Source organism: Amblyomma maculatum, chromosome 5 (assembly GCF_055883805.1).
Source record: "Amblyomma maculatum isolate TAMU_Amacu chromosome 5, ASM5588380v1, whole genome shotgun sequence".
NCBI lineage: Eukaryota > Metazoa > Arthropoda > Arachnida > Ixodida > Ixodidae > Amblyomma > Amblyomma maculatum.
The window spans coordinates 93,062,922-93,081,129 of record NC_139348.1 but is presented as its reverse complement, the minus strand read 5'-3'; the positions used below and the strand labels follow the sequence as shown (position 1 = coordinate 93,081,129).

The window sequence follows — 18,208 nt, the reverse complement described above, 5'->3', positions numbered from 1 at the left end:
TCTGGCTCGACCCCGTCCTGGGTGAAGGTTTCACACCATAACAATATTGTTAAGTTTATTTACAGAGATGACTACATTTTAACTGGCGCCTTGACTGAACATTGACGAGCTTCCTCTTCCTCACTCTTCCTTCTGCCGAGCTTCTTTTTCACACTTCCTTCTTTTCTCCTCTGCGCTGCATGCCTGACCATATTATTACAATAAAATATTATAATTATATACCTTTATATTGACATGCTGTTCATGTATTCACGGATGTTGCATAGTTGAGAATGAATTCTAAAGGCTTTTATAAAGTAATTTCCTTCGTTGAGCTCCTCTTAGTCTATCGGCTTGCTTGCGTGGATTACGAGAACGCGGTGTTCTCCTATCGCTCTTCCGTCAGGCTGCTTCCTTAAATTAGACAGGAAGTCCTTGGTGAACGAGCGCAGTTCCATCTTTTCCTCGTGGTTCAGCAACGGGTAGACTGGGTTCAAGATGCTTATAAATTCTGGAAGAAATAAGAGGCATGAGCATGTTAGGTGATTTTCCAGGGTGGCAATAGCGGCGGCATATTAGCTGGGCATTCTAGTGTTCACTGATTTGTTATTTCGCAATGACGTTGCAAATGAATGGCAGAATGAATAAAACCTTTATTGGAGCGGTAGAGTGGAGGTTGGTGGAAATAGAGACTGGCAAATAAAAAGAGGTAGTTTGTTCTTGAGAAATGTTTCGGCCGTTTTGAGCTCTATGATGCCTGTTTTAAAACATTACAAACAGTATTAACGATTCTGTATTGAGTTACGCTGCATTTATTACTTTTTTAAAACTTGTAATGAAGATATAGGGCTTGGACTTGAAGAGCCATATAGTGGCAGTTATTTAGGAGGTGAAGCCATGTTTGCATTTTTTTCCCAAAGACTGGGCTGAAGAGAGTGCACGTATTCATCATTTTGCAGTGATTCCAATGTTCATGAGGGAACAGGTTCTTTTAGCAGAATCTTCTGCCAATTGCGCAAGCGCAGGTTTGCTAGGAAGCAAATCGCGCCTAGAATGATGCTTGAGAGCGATTGTATTGCCGAACGTAACCTTGTAACCTGCTGTTCTCAGTGAGAGCTGGCTGTTAATACCCAAGACCTACATACATGCTTTGTCTCAACGTAGATAACTACAACAGCCTGATACGGCAGTTGTCATCTGCCTAGCACTGGCAGCGTGAGAATGTCTGGTTAAATAATGACACGTACGTGGTAAAATGAGCTTGAAAGTGTAGCCGCCATGTGACTGGCCATATAAGATAAGGTTGCTCTATATCTCCGCCATGCAGGTTTACATATAACAATTCCTTCGGTAGTAAACCGGGTACTTGCCCACTACCACCTCCTTGCTGAGTCCATGCCTTGCATTTATCGGGAAGACTTCGCAAGACAGCGGAAGCAGTTTTGTCGCCCCTACGACGTGTACGAGATGAGCGCGCAGAGAAGCGACATCCTCCATATCTCTCGTCTTAGGAAGAACTCGTAGCAGAATCTGTGGAATAAAGTTAAGGGGCGCGACGCTTTAACAGTGCACTCACAAAGGAACTCTGTTAGCGTTATTTTACATAAGGTCTAAAGGAAGAACTGATGCAGAGCAAACGGTAACATACCTGTTCATGTTCAGTTCATGTTTACTGGTAGGTACTGTCACACCATTATATAAATATTGAAACGACCATAGTAGTTGGTTTTCCTCAAACGGTCATTTACCATGTACTGTCCAAGGTATTGATTTCCGCACTGTAACTATGCTTCACACCACGGTAGGACAACGCACGTGTTTTATGCAAAGGATATACTAGTAAGGTGTTGAACACCTTGCATCTAAATAGAGATGCGGCATCCTTGACATCGGATCGACTAACCGGTCATTGCAAGTCATCAAGCAAGGAAAAATATACGCACCTGTACATTTGAAGCGAGAATACAGAGTCGAATATGATTTTTATAAACAGGGTTTCGCGGTCTAACCTATAAATCAGGCCTTTCCAAGAAGAAAACGGAAATTCCATAAACTTAAAAAGCTAGAAATTGGTCCCAGTTTCTGGCGCGGAAAGTGAGAAGCAGCGATGGCTCTCGAGGTAAGTATATATATATATATATATATATACATATATATATATATATATATTAAGTACAGAATTGAAAGGGAAATGAGGGGCTCGTTATTAAAGCATTTAAAGGAGCAAACAGTCTAGGAGTGCAAAGCAACCGTTGTTTTTTTTTTATGTTTGTACTGTTTGACGTTTACAGGAATTTGTCTTATGGTGATCATTAGATAAAGAGCATTAAATACAAAGCAGAAGGAAAAGCAACGCGCCGACGATGGAAGTCGAACCGACGACCTCCGAATGCCGCGAAAAGTGCTCTTGAAGAGGACTGTAGAGCGCGACGTCCGCGATGCTGTGGTAGCTGCGGTGCTGAAGTAGCAGTGTCGGCGCGAGCAACGACGAAGGGCGGTGCGGGAGAATACATTCTACCCTTCCGTCGAATTGTCCTGATTCCTGGTTTGACTCGAAAATGCAAAAGTGGAATGGTCATGCGACAAGATTGCAGATGAACTCTGATGAAGCAAGCGGTAGAACACTCTGTTTGTGCGGCAGTAAATGCCATGCGCGCTCCGATTTTTTTTCTTTTTGCCTCCGGAGGATTTCATGTTTCGCTAGGCGATGAGCAGAGAGTCAGCCTCTCATAACCAACCGTGAGAGAGTGCGTGCGTCAAATAGCTGAAGTCATCCCTACTGAAAAAATTGTATGAGGCAATAACTTCACATTTTCTCACACAGTCTCACACAATTCACGTAAGAAATCACATACAAGTCGCATTTAATTGCGTAAGATGTCATAGTTTCTTGTACATTAACATAAATTATGGAAGATATTTTATGATAATGATGTGCACCGTATGAGTCTGTGATTTTATGAGATTGTGGGAGGTTATTGCCCTGTAGAACTTTTCGTTTTTCAGTAGGAATCTGCTGCAAAGTTGGCGCGCTGTGGTGTGGGTGCGCCTAACAGTGTACCCAAAGCAAAAGGCGGCGGCGAAGGCAACACACTGTACAAAATGAATGAACAGAGCGAGGTTGGTAAAGTAGGCTCAACCGCATTGCTTTTCCTTGTGCTTGTTCTAGCTGAAGCATTTGTGTGTGGGGCTTCCTTGCAGCAATAAAACTTTACTTTGCCCAAACGGACCATGCTCCGGGGTCGATCATCCTTCTGCGTCTGTTTCCGAAACAGCGTCTGTTTCCGAAACAAACATAAACCGAACCCCGATCACACTGCTTTCAATGAGATTTCTCCAAGAATTTTGGATCACCACATAATACCTTGACTTTAGACGATGCGTATAAAAGAAGCAACTAGCCATGGAATCAGTTTTTTTTTTTCAGAAGGCGCCATTTGTAGGGACTGTATTTCTCGTAGGGGGCTCTCAGGCCAGAAATGTTACCCACGGTTCAATTCGAATGCAAAACTGTAGATGCTTCTTGATGTTTTTGATAATTTTCAACTTGAAGTGCGGCTTCTTGAAAATGGTAAACTATTCAATTTATGCACATTGTATATCTCTAAAAACGTTAGTAAATAGCTCCTTGGCGTGTGAATAAACCTCTTGCCGTGCAAATAAGTCGCCGGGACGACACTCTTGCCATTATTGGTTTATTCCGCGTTTCGTCAGGAGTCAACTTATCCCTGAGGTATCACAGTGTCGTCATTCTAAAGTCACGCTCTAAACCGTTAGAAGAGTTCTATAATTGAGCCCCTGGGCACTAAATGACCACCCCTTTCTTTCGTAACAGGTAGCTGACTCTCGATTGAGCTTTCTACGCAAGTCGAGGGCATCCCCTTTGATTCTGGAAAAGGTGCCTCACACGCTCTAAGGGTGTCTAGGAGTGTTCGCCCCTATAGTACCTCATCGTTAATAAACTATATTAATCAATGTGTTACGATTATTGTGGTGTTCACGACAAAACGTTTGTAGCACAGAAAACAGTGAACGAGTCTTCAAAGTATACGAAGGGGTCATAAAGAGTGTAGCAGCAGAGCGGTGGCGACAGGTGTCAAGGTGAAGCAGTTGTGTAGGATCCACCAAATAGTGCTGTGGTCCGCACTTGCGCAGCTAAGATTCAGAATGAGCTTTGGGAGAACAGAAGTGCCTAAAAGGAGCAGAACTGTAAAAATAGGTGGACCTAGAAGAATACGAGGTTGAAGAAGAAAGAGAGAAAAGTGTTTGGTTTGGTTTGTATACGTTTAACGTCCCAAAGGAACCCAGGCTATGAGAGACGCCGTAGTCGAGGACTCCAGAAATTTCGACCACCTGCGGTTCTTTAACGTACCAAAGGTAGTAAGCAGATGCAGAGAAGCAAAAGAAGAGAGCGAAAGGATGAAATATATGTTAAAGAAAGAAAGAGCATTCTTAGAAGAGTATGATCTTTTGAAGAAGATCGCTGAAGTTAAGCCTCTCAGGGGTATTATACCGAACGTGTGGAGGATACCATTTCCTAAAATAGGAGGTACTGAATAACGTTGATATACACGAATGTTGCTGAAACTAGCTTCAGAAGTCCAAATAAGGTTGTGGAGAAGCCCATTCGTGCAAGAGAAATTTCAGAGGGAGGGAGCTAAGATTTTTCACGGGAGTGAACATGCACCCTCTCCTACTAACGGTCTCGCAGAAATTCTGAAAGTAGTTGTGGAGCCAGAAGCATCTCCATTGAGACCGGAACAACTGCCTTCACACACTAAGGATGTCTGGGAAAGTGCGCACCAACAGTGGCGCATCGTTAATAGCCTATAATTGTTAGCGGATGACACTCTTCGACTTTTGCCTTTTCTTGGTAGCCGGTTAGTTACACTTACCGATCATCATGCTTCAATCGCATGCAAGTACAGGTCATTGTCATTTATTCTTCTTGAGTTTGGTGAGAATGTTATTAACCTGCGTTTGCTCTCTGACCCACTCTGTCCTTTTATTTCCTGTTAATATTAGAGCCATTGAATTTCTTTCTGTGTCTCGTTATGCAGCAGCTCCCAATTTAAGATGAACCCTCTTGCTAATCTCCATGCTTCTGTCCCATAGACGGGTGCCGGTAAAATGCAACTGTTATGTGCTTTTCTCTTGAGGAATAATATAGATTCCGATAAGGACTACTACGTTTGCACGACTTTGTTCGCATTCTATTTATTCTATATCGCAGTCCGAATATGTGTCTACTGGGCTTGCTAAAAAGACATTTTCTTTTCTTGGTGCCGCGCTACCAACAATGAACTGCTTTCCTCGCGGAGTTTGTAGAGCATTATATTAGCATTCTGTATATTATTATTTAAGTTTATCATCCAGCTATGTGTATCTAAATTATTATTCATTCTTGCATCGTAAACATCTCAGGTTCAGAAACACTTTTTCGCATGGCTGCAGTTATCTGTGATAACCGTTTTATCAAGAAGGTCAATTGTATAATTATCGAGGATTTCAATATTACACTCTTATTGCTGTGTCTTTCCGCTCATCAGTGATCTGAAGTTGGTCAGGAATATGAGATAAACAAATAAATAAACGAATAACGACAAAAAAACCGCTCGTATATATATATATATATATATATATATATATATAAAGAACTGCAGTGAGGTAATCTTCATCGTAATAACCACTGATATGCGTCGCGTACTGGCGCTCTCGAGAACGAAGAAGTTGGTCGTTGTCTTAGTGATTCGGTACGCCGGACATTCCGCTGCGAATTCATCCTGCGCAGCTGAATCCATCTGCGTCGACTGAAAAAACACAACCCGACAATATATATAAATATATATATATATATATATATATATATATATATATATATATATATATATATATATATATATATATATATATATATATAAATATATAATATAAATATAGTCAAAGTAGCCGAGGAGTTCTATACAGATCTCTACAGTAGCCAAAGTAGTCAGGACCGTAATGAGATTGGCGTCAGGGAAAAACAGTCAGACGTTCCACCAGTGATGAAGGACGAGGTCAAGAAAGCACTAGAAACTATGAAAAGGGGGAAATCAGCTGGAGAGGATCAGATAACTACAGATTTGCTGAAGGACGGGGGGGGATATCGTGCTAGAAAAACTGGCCACCCTGTATACGCAGTGCCTGGTGTCATCGACGGTACCGGAAGCATGGAAGAATGCAAACATTATCCTCATTCACAATAAAGGGGACTCTAAGGACCTTAAAAATTACAGACCAATCAGCTTACTGTCTGTTACGTATAAGGTATTTACTAAGGTAATCGCTAATAGAATCAGGACAACCTTAGACTGCAATCAAGCAAAGGATCAAGCAGGGTTTCGGAAACGGTACTCTACTATCGATCATATCCATACCATCAATCAGGTGATAGAAAAATGCGCGGAATATAACCAGCCCTTATACATAGCATTCATCGATTACGAAAAAGCATTTGACTCAGTTGAAACCTCGGCGGTGATGCAGGCATTGCGAAATCAGGGGGTAGACGAGCCGTACGTGAAAGTGCTGGAAGATATATATAGTGGCTGCACAGCAACCATAGTTCTGCATAAAGAAAGTAACAAAATTCCCATAAAGAAAGGTGTTAGGCAAGGAGACACAATCTCCCCAGTACTATTCACAGCTTGTTTAGAGGAAGTATTCGGAGACTTGGAATGGGAGCAGTTAGGGATAAGGCTAGATGGAGAATACCTCAGTAATCTGCGATTTGCTGATGACATTGCCTTGCTAAGCAACTCGGGAGATGAACTGCAAATAATGATTGATGACCTAGACAGGAAAAGTAGAAAGGTAGGCTTGAAAATCAATATGCAGAAGACTAAGGTAATGTTCAACAGCCTCGGGAAGGAACAGGAGTTTACATTAGGTAGCGAAATACTGGAAGTAGTAGGCGAATATATCTACTTAGGACAGGTAGTAACCGCAGATCCGGACCATGAAAAGGAAATAACAAGAAGAATAAGATTGGGATGGAGCGCATTTGGCAAGCACTCGCAGATTATGACTAGCAGCTTACCGGTATCGCTCAAGAAGAAAGTATACAACAGTTGCATCTTGCCTGTACTCACCTATGGGGCTGAAACGTGGAGGCTAACCAAGAGAGTTCTGCTTAAGTTGAGGACAACCCAGAGGGCTATGGAACGAAAAATGGTAGGGGTAACATTAAGAGATAGAAAGCGTGCAGAGTGGGTCAGAGAAATAACTCAAGTTAACGACATTGTAGTGGAAATTAAGAAGAAGAAATGGACATGGGCAGGACATGTAGTGCGAAGAGAGGATAACCGATGGTCGCTGAGGGTAACAAACTGGATTCCAAGGGAAGGAAAGCGTAGCAGGGGGCGGCAGAAAGTTAGGTGGGCGGATGAGATTAAGAAGTTCGCAGGGGTCAAGTGGATGCAGCTAGCACAGAACCGGGTTAAGTGGAGAGATATGGGAGAGGCCTTCGCCCTGCAGTGGGTATAATCAGGCTGATGATGATGATGATGATATATATAAATATATAACGCACTTGCATAAAAGTTTTTTATGCTATTAAAACTGATTTTGTTAGAATATATTTGGAACGCAACACATCGGAAGCAAAATCATTCCCGGTAGTACTCGCAGGCTGCTGTCATAACAAAAGAAGTAGCTTGGGGTTACCGCATGTACTTCGCAGAATGACTGAACATTTCTATTAAACAATGTCTACTAAATATAAAAATATGTTTGGTCCTTACCATTACTTGTGTTAGAATGAAGAATCAACTGCTTACTTGGAGCCTCTATCACCTCCCCTCCCCTTTGCACTTTTGGGAGACACTCACGTCAGAATACTTGCTCCATCTAGCAGTTTTCGCCATAGCCGCGAATGCGTCGAACACGGGCATGTTGCTGAAGAAGAGGAGGAAGCACTCTCCACCCGGGGCCAAGAGCGCCTCTATGTTCCTCATGGCGTGGCGTTGATCGGTGATCCAATGCAGCGCCAAGAACGAGTAGACCCTCTGGAAGCTTCCTTCTGCTCGCACGAATCTCGCCACGTCTTCATCCGCGAGCAGGTCGAGTTCTCGGTAGTGAATCCTCGGGTCCGAACGGTTCTCTCGAGCGAAAGTGAGCATTGACGGCGAGTTGTCCGCGCCCACAAGCTTCCCACACCACGAAGGCAGTCGGGGAAGCAGATGTTTAAGTGTAAAACTGCGTGAGAGACACTTTTCACATCAGAACTTGTTTTATCTTTAGAGTATCCTAAACCGCTTTTAGTCTCTACCGAAATCCAGGAGCCCTGATTGCTCACTTCAATCGCTTTTAATTTCTGCACCTAATCGGATCATGATGTTATTCTCTCGGTATCTCTCGATTTTGCTCCTGTGTAACACAGTCAACATTTTCTGTATCTTTAAAATCTAATATGCTGATTTTATTAGGGTAGCCTACGTCGTTGCAATGAAGTTGCAGTTCAGAGTTTTTACAATGATCCTATGTTGTTTTTAATTTGCAAGATGAAACCGCAGTTAAATAAAAGATACGAGCACGCGGGCTGAAGTGCGAATAACGCGGCAGTTCTGGCTATATCATTCTATCAGTTTTTGGGCACGGGGTGTTTGTGTCGAATCTTTCTCATCATATTTCCCACAGTCATGCAAGACCTTTTCATAAAAGTCTTTTGAGGGGCACAATTTTCCTTTCGTTGTAAACGGCTAGTGCGATATCGCATCATTTTGCACTTTTACTTAACGCTTAGAGTTCACACTACAAAGTGAAAAAAACTGCTTCGCACTTCACGTTTGATGCTGCATATTTTTTATCCTAATTAAGTAGGTGGCTTTTCTTGCCGTTCGTGCCTTAGGACATCATAAGAACAAACCGCGTCGTTTTGCAAGGAATAGTATGACTCAAAAATAAAAGCAAAGCGACAATTCTTCTAAGTTGATTGTACTGTACAGGTTGTTTCAGTTAAACGTGCTTACACGCAGGCGCATTCGTTTTGGTTGCAGCATGCTCTTCGGGTACAAAGCGAAAGCGAAATTGATCCATACCTGCATAATTCATATCTGCATATCTGCATTTTTCTTTAATTGTGCATATATGAATTTTTATTGAATGTATCATGCTTCAAATCTTTCAATACTTAGGGTTACATAGAAATGTATAACGTTACCTTGCCTCTTTGCTCTTCATTTCACTGTATAATCATACGACCACTTACTCACTTTACTCGTTACCCCCTCCCCCCTATGTAATGCCCGACCTAGGGCCCCTGAGGAACAATAAATGATGATGATGATGAACAGTAGCTGATAATGTGCCCTCATCACCTTAATTTAAATTGATACTCATTACAGCTTCCAGTATAGCTGAATCTTCCATGCATCTAACACAGTGCTTGATGTGGGATTTATGCCGCAACCACGTTTTTCTAAATTAAGAAAACGAAAAAAAAAAAATCAAGCTTTAATTGCGACGCTTGCGTCAGTCTCAACGGGAATCAAATTTGTGAAGTTCAGCCTGACTGCCTAACGCTTTAGTCAGTGTTTCGGCATTTGTCACAGAATAGCATGGAGTGTTTTTCTCGTTGCAGCAAAGCTGTAACTGCAACAGGGCGCGCACCACACGGGCAACCTCCAAGTGGGGAGGAAAGTGCTCAATGCTTGGCCAGGTGTGTAGCTTCGAACCGCCGGCGGTCATGTAGTTGCTCCAAAAGAGATGTGCACGGCTCGCATTCAGATTAACGGATGCACGTTCGTCGTCAGTTGCGTCGTTTTCAGCGACTGCTCCCGCGACCTTATTCTCAGCATTGACTTTCTGCGAGAGTACGAAGCAGTTATCGACCTGCGAAATAGATTCGTCATATTTTCGATTGGACAATCTGCCGAACATGATAGAAGCAGTCCCGAACTTCGCGTTTCCCATGAGAGTGTCTCGCTGCCGCCACGAAGCAGTGTCCTTGTGGAAGTTACCTGTGACGATTTCCGTGCTGGCAAAGCTGTAGCGGAGGCGAACCATTTACACCTGCTTGCTCAAGGCATCTGCGCTGCTCGGAGTTTATTGTCGCTTCGCTATTGCCGGGCTGCACTCCTTGTCGCAAATTTCTCTACTGAGCACCGGCACTTGTTTCCGGGAACTGCTATCGCTATCGCTGACCCTGCTGCGCCTGATCCGGGCTGTTTTGCATCCACGACAGCCGAACATAACGAACCATCTCTTGGCAACATTGATTTTAACTGCCACTTGTCCAAGAATAAATGGCGGGCCTTAGAGCAACTCTTACTGGACTTGCAAGTACTGCTTTGCTTCTTACTCGAAGGTTCCTCAAACGCCCATCACACAACATCGAAGCATTACTTATGACGACGCTCGCCCTATACAACAGCCTTATCGCGTGCCTGTCAAAGAACGGGAAGTGATCCAGACAAAAGTTCAGGAGATGCTGAATGACCATGCTGTACAGCCTTCACAAAATCCGTGGTCTTCGCTAGTCATCCTGGTCAAGAAGAAGGACGGTACTCTCCGATTTTGCGTCGACTATCGGAAATTGAACAATGTGACAAAGAAATATGTATACCCGTTGCCGCGCATGGATGACTCACTGGAAAGATTGCGACGTGCGAAAAGTGGACGAATGAGGCGGAAAAAAAACCGCAATTTTAACTCCAGATGGCCGATATGAATTCGAAGTACTCACATTCGTATTGTGCTCAGCCCCAGCTACATTCCAAAGGATGATAGACAACCTACTCACTGACCTGATGTGGCCGATCTGTCTTGTGTACTTGGACGACGTAGCTGTTTTTTCCGAAACATTTATCCAGAATGTCACGTACACGATGATTCGAGATACCAAGGACAGCTTTTATGACAGGGAGTTAGCCCAGACACAACGGCAGCAAGCAGAACAGACGCACAGGCGCAGGTGACACTTCATCTTCCTTCACTCCTTAGGAATGCGCCACCTGGCAATGCTAGGATACTATGTGGCATTGTATATATATACACGGAAAATAGGGCTACACGTGCCTCAAAGACAGTGCTAAGCTGTATCAGCAGCCAGAGTTCCGCACAGAGCGCGCGAGCGTCTTTTTTCTTCAAGGCGGCACATAACAATCTCGGGAACACCAGGTGGCGTTACTCCCCCCTCTTAAAAAAAAAGGAAGCTGAGCTTGAGCGCGAGCGATGGGCGATGCAGGCGAAAACCAAAGTATCAGCAGAAAAACCAAGTAGAAAACGGAAGCAGAGTAAAGTGCACTACACGATAACAAAACATGTTCATTACCGCGTGAAAGCGTGATTGCCGACGCGAGGGCTGCACAGTACCCGCTGGAAGAACTTGTATGTGACTTCCGTAACACGGCGCAGAACTTCGTAAGGTCCAAAGTAACACGACATAACTTTTTCAGAGAAGCCGGGCCGGCGCACTAGTGTCCACACCCAAACTTGCTCTCCAGGTTGGTATGTGACGTGTCGATGACGGAGGTTGTGGCGACGCGTATCCTTGCCCTGCTGTTGCTGAATGGGAATGCGGGCAAGGTGACGTGCTTTCTCGGCGCGCAGAGCAAGCTGTTCGGCGTCTGGCGTGAGATGATCATCAGTGTAGCATGGAAGCATGGCATCCAGCATCGTCTGAAGGTCACGTCCATAGAGCAGGCAAAATGGCGTAAAACGCGTCGTCTCTTGGATGGCAGTGCTGTAGACTTATGCGACGTACGGGCGAATCTCGTCCCAGGTCTTGTGCTCGGAGTCTATGCCAATTCAAATCGTGTCAGCGATCGTTTAATAGAGCCTCTCCGTGAGGCCATTCGTCTGTGCATGATAGGCAGTGATTTTGCGATGTCTCGTGTGACTGAGCTCAAATACGTTGTGCATAAGTTGTGCCGTAAACGCCGTGCCTCGATCGGTATTGCCTTGGGACGGTGCGCCAAGGCGCAACTCTGTTTTTCTCCGTAGATTACCTGCATTGCCTCTCGAGAAAGCAGATTACCCAGGCTCTCACTGAGTGCTTATTCCCTACACCGTTGTATCACAAGCCTTATCTGGAGTTTTTGAACATCACTGTTCTATAGGGTGTTAAACAAATATGCATTCAGGCAGCTGCAAAAACGTTCTTTTTCAAATTACGCACGGCGACGTTGCCTGTCAAGACAATTCTGCATGATAAGAAGATGTTTTCGCACTGGTAACGCGCCTCCCTCTCTGTAATGTGCCCGAGACAAATGATCATTGCTTTATTCTGTGCCCTGATGCTATGTTCTTTTGGGACATACTACAAAGAACTCCTAAAAAGGACATTATAATTACACCAATTACAATTAGATTTTGGCCTCCTGATAAAAACTCTGTCGAGCCTTACGATCTATATGTGTGGATGGAACTGTTCAGTTTTTGGAAAAGCCGCATGATGGACAGGATGCAGAGCCACCAAGATCGTCCAAATCCGTGTTTCAGGAGCAGTGTGGTTTGGTGAGGAGTGTGTGCTGCACGTGAAGAACCTCCAAACTGGAGGCCGTATCTAGATTCATGTGTTTGCCTCGCTTTTTAACCTATATGCTGAGTGCATCATTAGGAAGGCTGGTCTGGACGCGCCTTCAGGCGGAGTGAAGATGTCTGGAAAACGTATTACAACCTTAGATATGCGGATAATATCACCTAAATGGCAGAAAGTGAAGTGGACCTCCAGATACTTCTGATGCGCGTACAAGAAGAGAGTGTTAAGTTTGGGCTTAAATTGAACATTAAAAAGACAAAGTTTATGGCGTCTTGCCCTATCAAGTCCTGGAGCATCAAGGGACAAGAAGTGGAAGCCGTAACAGATTTTCTCTTCTTGGGCTCCAATATTATCCCGGAAGGTGACTGCACCCAAGAAATTAGGAGACGCCTGCTTTTGAGAAAGAGAGCCATGGCTAGCCTTGACCGCCTAGTAAAGAGCAGAGGCATCAGACTGCCAACCAAGATCCGTATTACTCGTGCTATGGTCTTTCCAGTTGTGATGTATGGATGCGTGAGTTGGACTGTGAAGAAGGCTGACCGCTGAAGAATGGACGCGTTTGAATTGTGGTGCTGGCGGAGACTCTTGAGAGTTCCTTGGAGTGCCAGAAGATCAAATCAGTTGATACTGTTGACCTTAAACCCTGACTGCTCATTGGAGTGTCAAATGCTAATGTTAAATCTTAGCTACTTTGGTCATCTGATCAGAAGAAAGGAGTCGCTGGAGAAAGGTTTGATGTTGGGAAAGGTTGAGGGGTTCCGGAGAAGGGGTAGGCAGCGAACGCGATGGTTAGGTGGCATCCTCGAGGCGCTGCAGATGAAGATATGTGATGTTAGGAAGATAGAGACCGGAAAGCGTGGCGTGATATGGTCCTTAGGGTCACGAAGAGTCGGACACGACTGAACTGAACTGAACTGAACTGTTTGCCTCCCAGAATTTAGACGTTTTAATGATGGTGCATTGTCAGGCTATGGTTATCGCGGTCTCGTATTAAGCAGCCCGGTAACTTCAGACATGGACAAGTTTAATTGAGTGGAGTTTTTCATTTTTTTCCGCAAGTTTGCTTCATGCAATAAAGAAAAAAAATCTCGGCTTGGCCGAGTGGTTAACGCAGAATGCTAGGGACCCAGTTGTAGTGATTTCGAATCGCGTTAGGGGTATCTTTTTTTTTCTACAAATTGATTTTTTTGCTTTTTAGTTTATTTGAGGTGTTTCGTTACCTTTTAGGTTTTCCTTTTTATCCGAGTTACTTTTTCTTCGGGCGACCAGCGCAATAGGGAAGGATGCAGTAGGGGAAGAATGACATTTGGAATAAGATTGACGCTGTTTTTGTTATGAGCGGCAAATATGCCCCTTTTGTTTAGTATGCCGGCAAATAGCACATTGAAGCTCTTGTTGCCACATTACGTGGGTCAAATGCGCCATGATTTTGTGAAGAAGTGAATGATAATGCGTTTTTTCTTCGCCACTTAGCATAGCTATAAGCTTCTCGTAGCTGCAGTCGAGCGGTCAGGTCAGGGTTAACGGGAGCTCGCAGTCGAAGCGGCGAAGGTGGCGATATGTTGGCACAGAATTGTGAACGGATTAGCGTGTCGGCGGCAGCGGATTTCGCTCGCCCGCTCCGTCGAATGCTCAAGTGTAAGCGAGGCATATCAGAATGCCGGCTGCAAAGTTTCGGCACTCGGCGAGCGGAAATCATTGCTCAGGTGCTGTATGCATGTTTCAGAGTCGCTGCTGGCATCGTAAGGGCCAAATAAGGTAGATCGCCGCGCTGTGAGAACAAAGGCATGGAAAACAAGCAGTTCTACCCGGAGTGTTGTCCTCTCCTCGGGTTGCAACTGCCGCCGCTGCAGGCAGGTGGAGAATGCTGGGGAGAGAAGTGCGATCACATGGTCGTGACGCACTGCTCTCGACACGCAGAGAGCGTTCCCGTGGGAGGACAGTTACACCTTCGCTCGGCGTGCTCCTGTACTGCTGTGTACTGCTCGGCGCCTCTGCTCTCGTCCCCCAACCGAATGCGCCATAAGACGGATTGTGCCCAGAGGCGCAACCACCATGAATGCTACTGAAGAGACAGGTTCCGGCATCGGAGGGTGCACAGAACCTTTCGGAGTACTTTAAGATCAACCTTCAAACCCCTGCCATAGTTTGCAGACCATGGCATAGTTCGGCCCGCACAAGTTCTCAAGAAACAATTAAAAGCTGGTAGAAAACCTTAGGGTTACATGGTGTCATCACATAAAACTCATTAAAGCATCTTGTAGTTTTTAGTGTAAGAAAACTAATCAAAGGGAGCATATAAAATCTATCGCTGAACTTAGAGCTATCATGCTGCATCAACACCACTTCTTAATAACACCTACTGCTGTTCTTTAGTCAAGTTTACTTGCAGTAATAACCTATTCCTATTTCAACACAATCAGGCTGAGTATACTCTTTCTGCAGTTATCTGCTGTGTGCATGTGTACTACTGTTCCCGCTGAGCCCTGCCATGCACCACAACAATTAGTAAGGCCAAACCCCATAAAAGCTCCCTTTTAGAGCTTATAGTCAGCAGCTGGAATTCAAATGCTTCAATACCATCAGCATCTGGTTTTCGTCCACGTCGTACGTGTTTGCTTTTCTTTGTCGCCCGCACGAATGGTGCAAACAAGTCGGGCGTGCCTAATAAAGGCATGAAAATATCTTGGATAAATCTAAACTCCCTTCTTTCAATGCCAAAAGGAGGACTGCAACAGTAACAAATGCATCACATCACCCGCCAGAACCACATCCAATATCCAGGAACTGCCGTTGGTATCTGGGGCCATTATCCGCAGCCGCCTCATCGATGACCAGGTCGAAGAAGGCTGGCTGGAACGAATCCAGTATGGCTGCAATGGCAGGTGCAAAGGGACCGAGAGCAGCATCATACAGCTCCACACACTGCGTCACGCCGTAGGTGTCGGTGCGCTCGTCAGCAATAGCGCTGCCAACTCTATTCTTAACCTCGGAGGCACTCATCCTGGAAAAATCGAAAACACAATTGGCAACACCTTAACATTTGTGGCTATAAGAATTTCGGCAACTTGTGGCATGGCACAGAATCTTAACACCCGTCGAAGGATTTTGTCACAATGGTAGGAAACACGTATACGTGCCGACATAAAGGAAGCAAGATTTTTCGTTCAAATTTACAATCACGCCTTTTGTATCAGATATAAAAAAACATTATTTGTTCAAGTGAAAATTCACTGGCGTCTACTACTGGTTCTGCAAATTGCACGATTGCCAACTTGAGTTATATAGAACGTGTGAAAAATCTTACAATGAAATAGAGTTCTCCGTTTACTTCTATCTGCACTAGTACTTTCGTTTGTATATCAATTCAAAATATAGCCACGTGCCTAGTGCCGCGCGACAGCCTTGTTTGGTGCCGACGACGACGAAGCAGTTGTTGTTGGCACGAGCGGCGCGCTGGTGGTGGACTGTGACTCTGTGATCGGAACGACAAGCTGACCTTATTCTCTGGTCCTCGGCAACGTGTAACGTGTACCTTCACGGCTCCCTATGACTTCAGTCGTGACAATATGTAGATGAACCCATCCATCCCGGAAATAAGGTGTTACGGGTGACAAAATGTATTCTTTCCAAACGGCGAGTGATTGGAACTATGCCCAGTTTTCGTGATGTGTTCAGGTGTGGTCATAGGTGGCATAATTCTGCCCTATTATTGTGCATAGTTGCACACGATATGTTCCATCTACGCTAGAGCCGTCGTCACATAAATGGAAAAAGTGCCTTGATGGTTATTGCTTTAATTTCACTGGCTACTCTTATGATATCTTGACATGTGCGCAGAATAGAGCGCGCTCTTTAAAGCGATGCTTATATGCCACATGTGAATTTAGAATTGATTATATTATGTAGAAGAAGCAGGACATGTGCAGAGAGAAAGGAGCATACAGGGGAGTGCTCTTTGAAAAGACACACTGACAGGATGTTTAAGCAAGATTTTATCAAGAGTTCTCAGATGGTTTCAAGGAGATAATTCAGGTTCAAGTATAATGGTAACAAGCGAGGAATTAGTTATTGCCAAATGAACGAATAATTAAAGGTTTCAGGGCTATAACATGAAGCCCTATGCTTTCATTAGAAATAGCGTCCTAATTTCAGACATGCTACCTAAACAGCAAGCTGTATTTGTAGGCAGAACACAAAGAAAACACACCTTTTGCTTGACAGGCTAGTTTGTTCACTGAAACAAGAACACCAGTTTGTTTTGACATATGCTGACCGCATCCTGGCCACACGCCAAATACCAGACATCGTACTTCGAACAGGCATCTGTCACGTCGGCACACCGGGTAGGGCTCTCTGCTATTGAGCGGGAGCATCCGGTTTCGGACCCGACTACGGCGGCCGCGTTCCCATGGCAATGACACGTGAAAAATTGCCGTGTGCAGTGTGATGTCAGATAGATAGATGGATTTATTCATAGTAAAGGCAGGGAGGGTGGCCGGATTGATCAAAATCTGACCTGCTACTCAGCCTGTGATGTCAGTGAACATTAAAATACCCTCAGGTGGTGGAAATTATCGGGGGCTCTCCACAACTGTTTCTATTTTCTGTCACTATTAGCTTCATCTATATCTTAACTGCAGAGTTGAGGCGTCGGGCGAGGTGAGACGGTTACTGGACTTTCATTTTATAACCACGTTTATTTGTAATACGAAAACATTATTATCTCCATGTGATTAAAGCCTACTGTGTTCGCAAAATGATAATGAAAGCACGACCATGCAGGCAATGTTTAGACGGCAACACGAACTGTTGGCTGAAAGGTGGCATATCTGCATATCTGTGTCCCTGCCTCTACAGTCCTTTTCACGTTCACGCCTCTAAAATTTGACCACTACCTTGATTTGTCACCTGTTTGCGCGAAGTCACGCGATCACGTGTCATATGGCAAAGCTCGCTCGTGCTGCCAAATGGTGGGCACATTTTAAATTTAAATAGAACCCACCAGGATCCTTTGGTCACAATTTAGACGAGCTTTGCCGAGGCCATCCAGGCAGGTTCGCACAGTTTTCTTATATTAGAGCTTCATATATGCCTTTTCCATCATCCTCAGCAGCATACTTAGCGGTCTTCCTCAGAACACGCGTATAGCAGGTGGCATGACCTGGCAGAGGTCATGCCACCTGCTCCGCGGTGGTGGTGTCCGTGGTACCAAGTTCGCATGGCGTCATCACGACGGGTTGGGGATATAGTCAAGATTCATTTGACGTAACGTTCAATGAGTCATCACTCATTGCTCATATATATTGTGCAACTTGGCATTACACTTTAGTAATATTAGTGCAAGCTTCAGAGTATCTAAAATCAATACGCATATTTAAGAGTCATAGTTGTAGCCATCGCTCAGTCATTGTAATGCTTCATATTCTCACACCTAACCAGTCTTAAGTGTCATTGCGCGTTTTTGGTTTCTGGGGGCAACCCAACTCGAAAAAAAAATGACTGCGCCTTTGCTTGGCTAAGCCCGACTATGCAAGCAAACGATTCGTTATGTTTATTTACTGTGTGTTGCAAGGTCACGTTAGACTGACATAGAACGGAACCTAACTTCGAGAGTTTAAGCTCACTTAAACATACTAAGGCACTGCTTTCTTTAGTTTCACTCCTCCGTGTCTGTCTCCGAACGTCAAGCAAACGCAGGAGAAATAA

At 44.4% G+C, this 18,208-nt stretch overlaps 1 protein-coding gene across 1 annotated transcript; it reads right to left on the bottom strand.

The window, feature by feature from the left end:
• Nucleotides 1-320: 320 nt before the first annotated feature.
• On the bottom strand, nt 321-15,502 carry LOC146188708 (4-vinylphenol methyltransferase 2-like). Its single transcript, XM_084605113.1, has 4 exons — nt 15,258-15,502; nt 7,848-8,214; nt 1,350-1,509; nt 321-490 (listed from the first exon to the last, which is right to left on the bottom strand). Exons 1-4 carry the CDS (start codon nt 15,500-15,502, stop codon nt 321-323), a joined length of 942 nt encoding a protein of 313 aa, XP_084461239.1.
• Nucleotides 15,503-18,208: the final 2,706 nt, after the last annotated feature.

What these genes read in the sequence shown, in the direction of transcription:
- LOC146188708 (XM_084605113.1), bottom strand. Translation starts at nt 15,502, where the DNA reads ATGAGTGCCTCCGAGGTTAAGAATAGAGTTGGCAGCGCTATTGCTGAC. An exon ending in ATTGGATGTGGTTCTGGCGG is followed by an intron (nt 8,215 to 15,257) that starts GTGATGTGATGC and finishes TCTCTCACGCAG; the next exon opens with TTTTACACTTAAACATCTGC. An exon ending in CAGCAAGGAGGTGGTAGTGG is followed by an intron (nt 491 to 1,349) that starts GCAAGTACCCGG and finishes TATTTCTTCCAG; the next exon opens with AATTTATAAGCATCTTGAAC.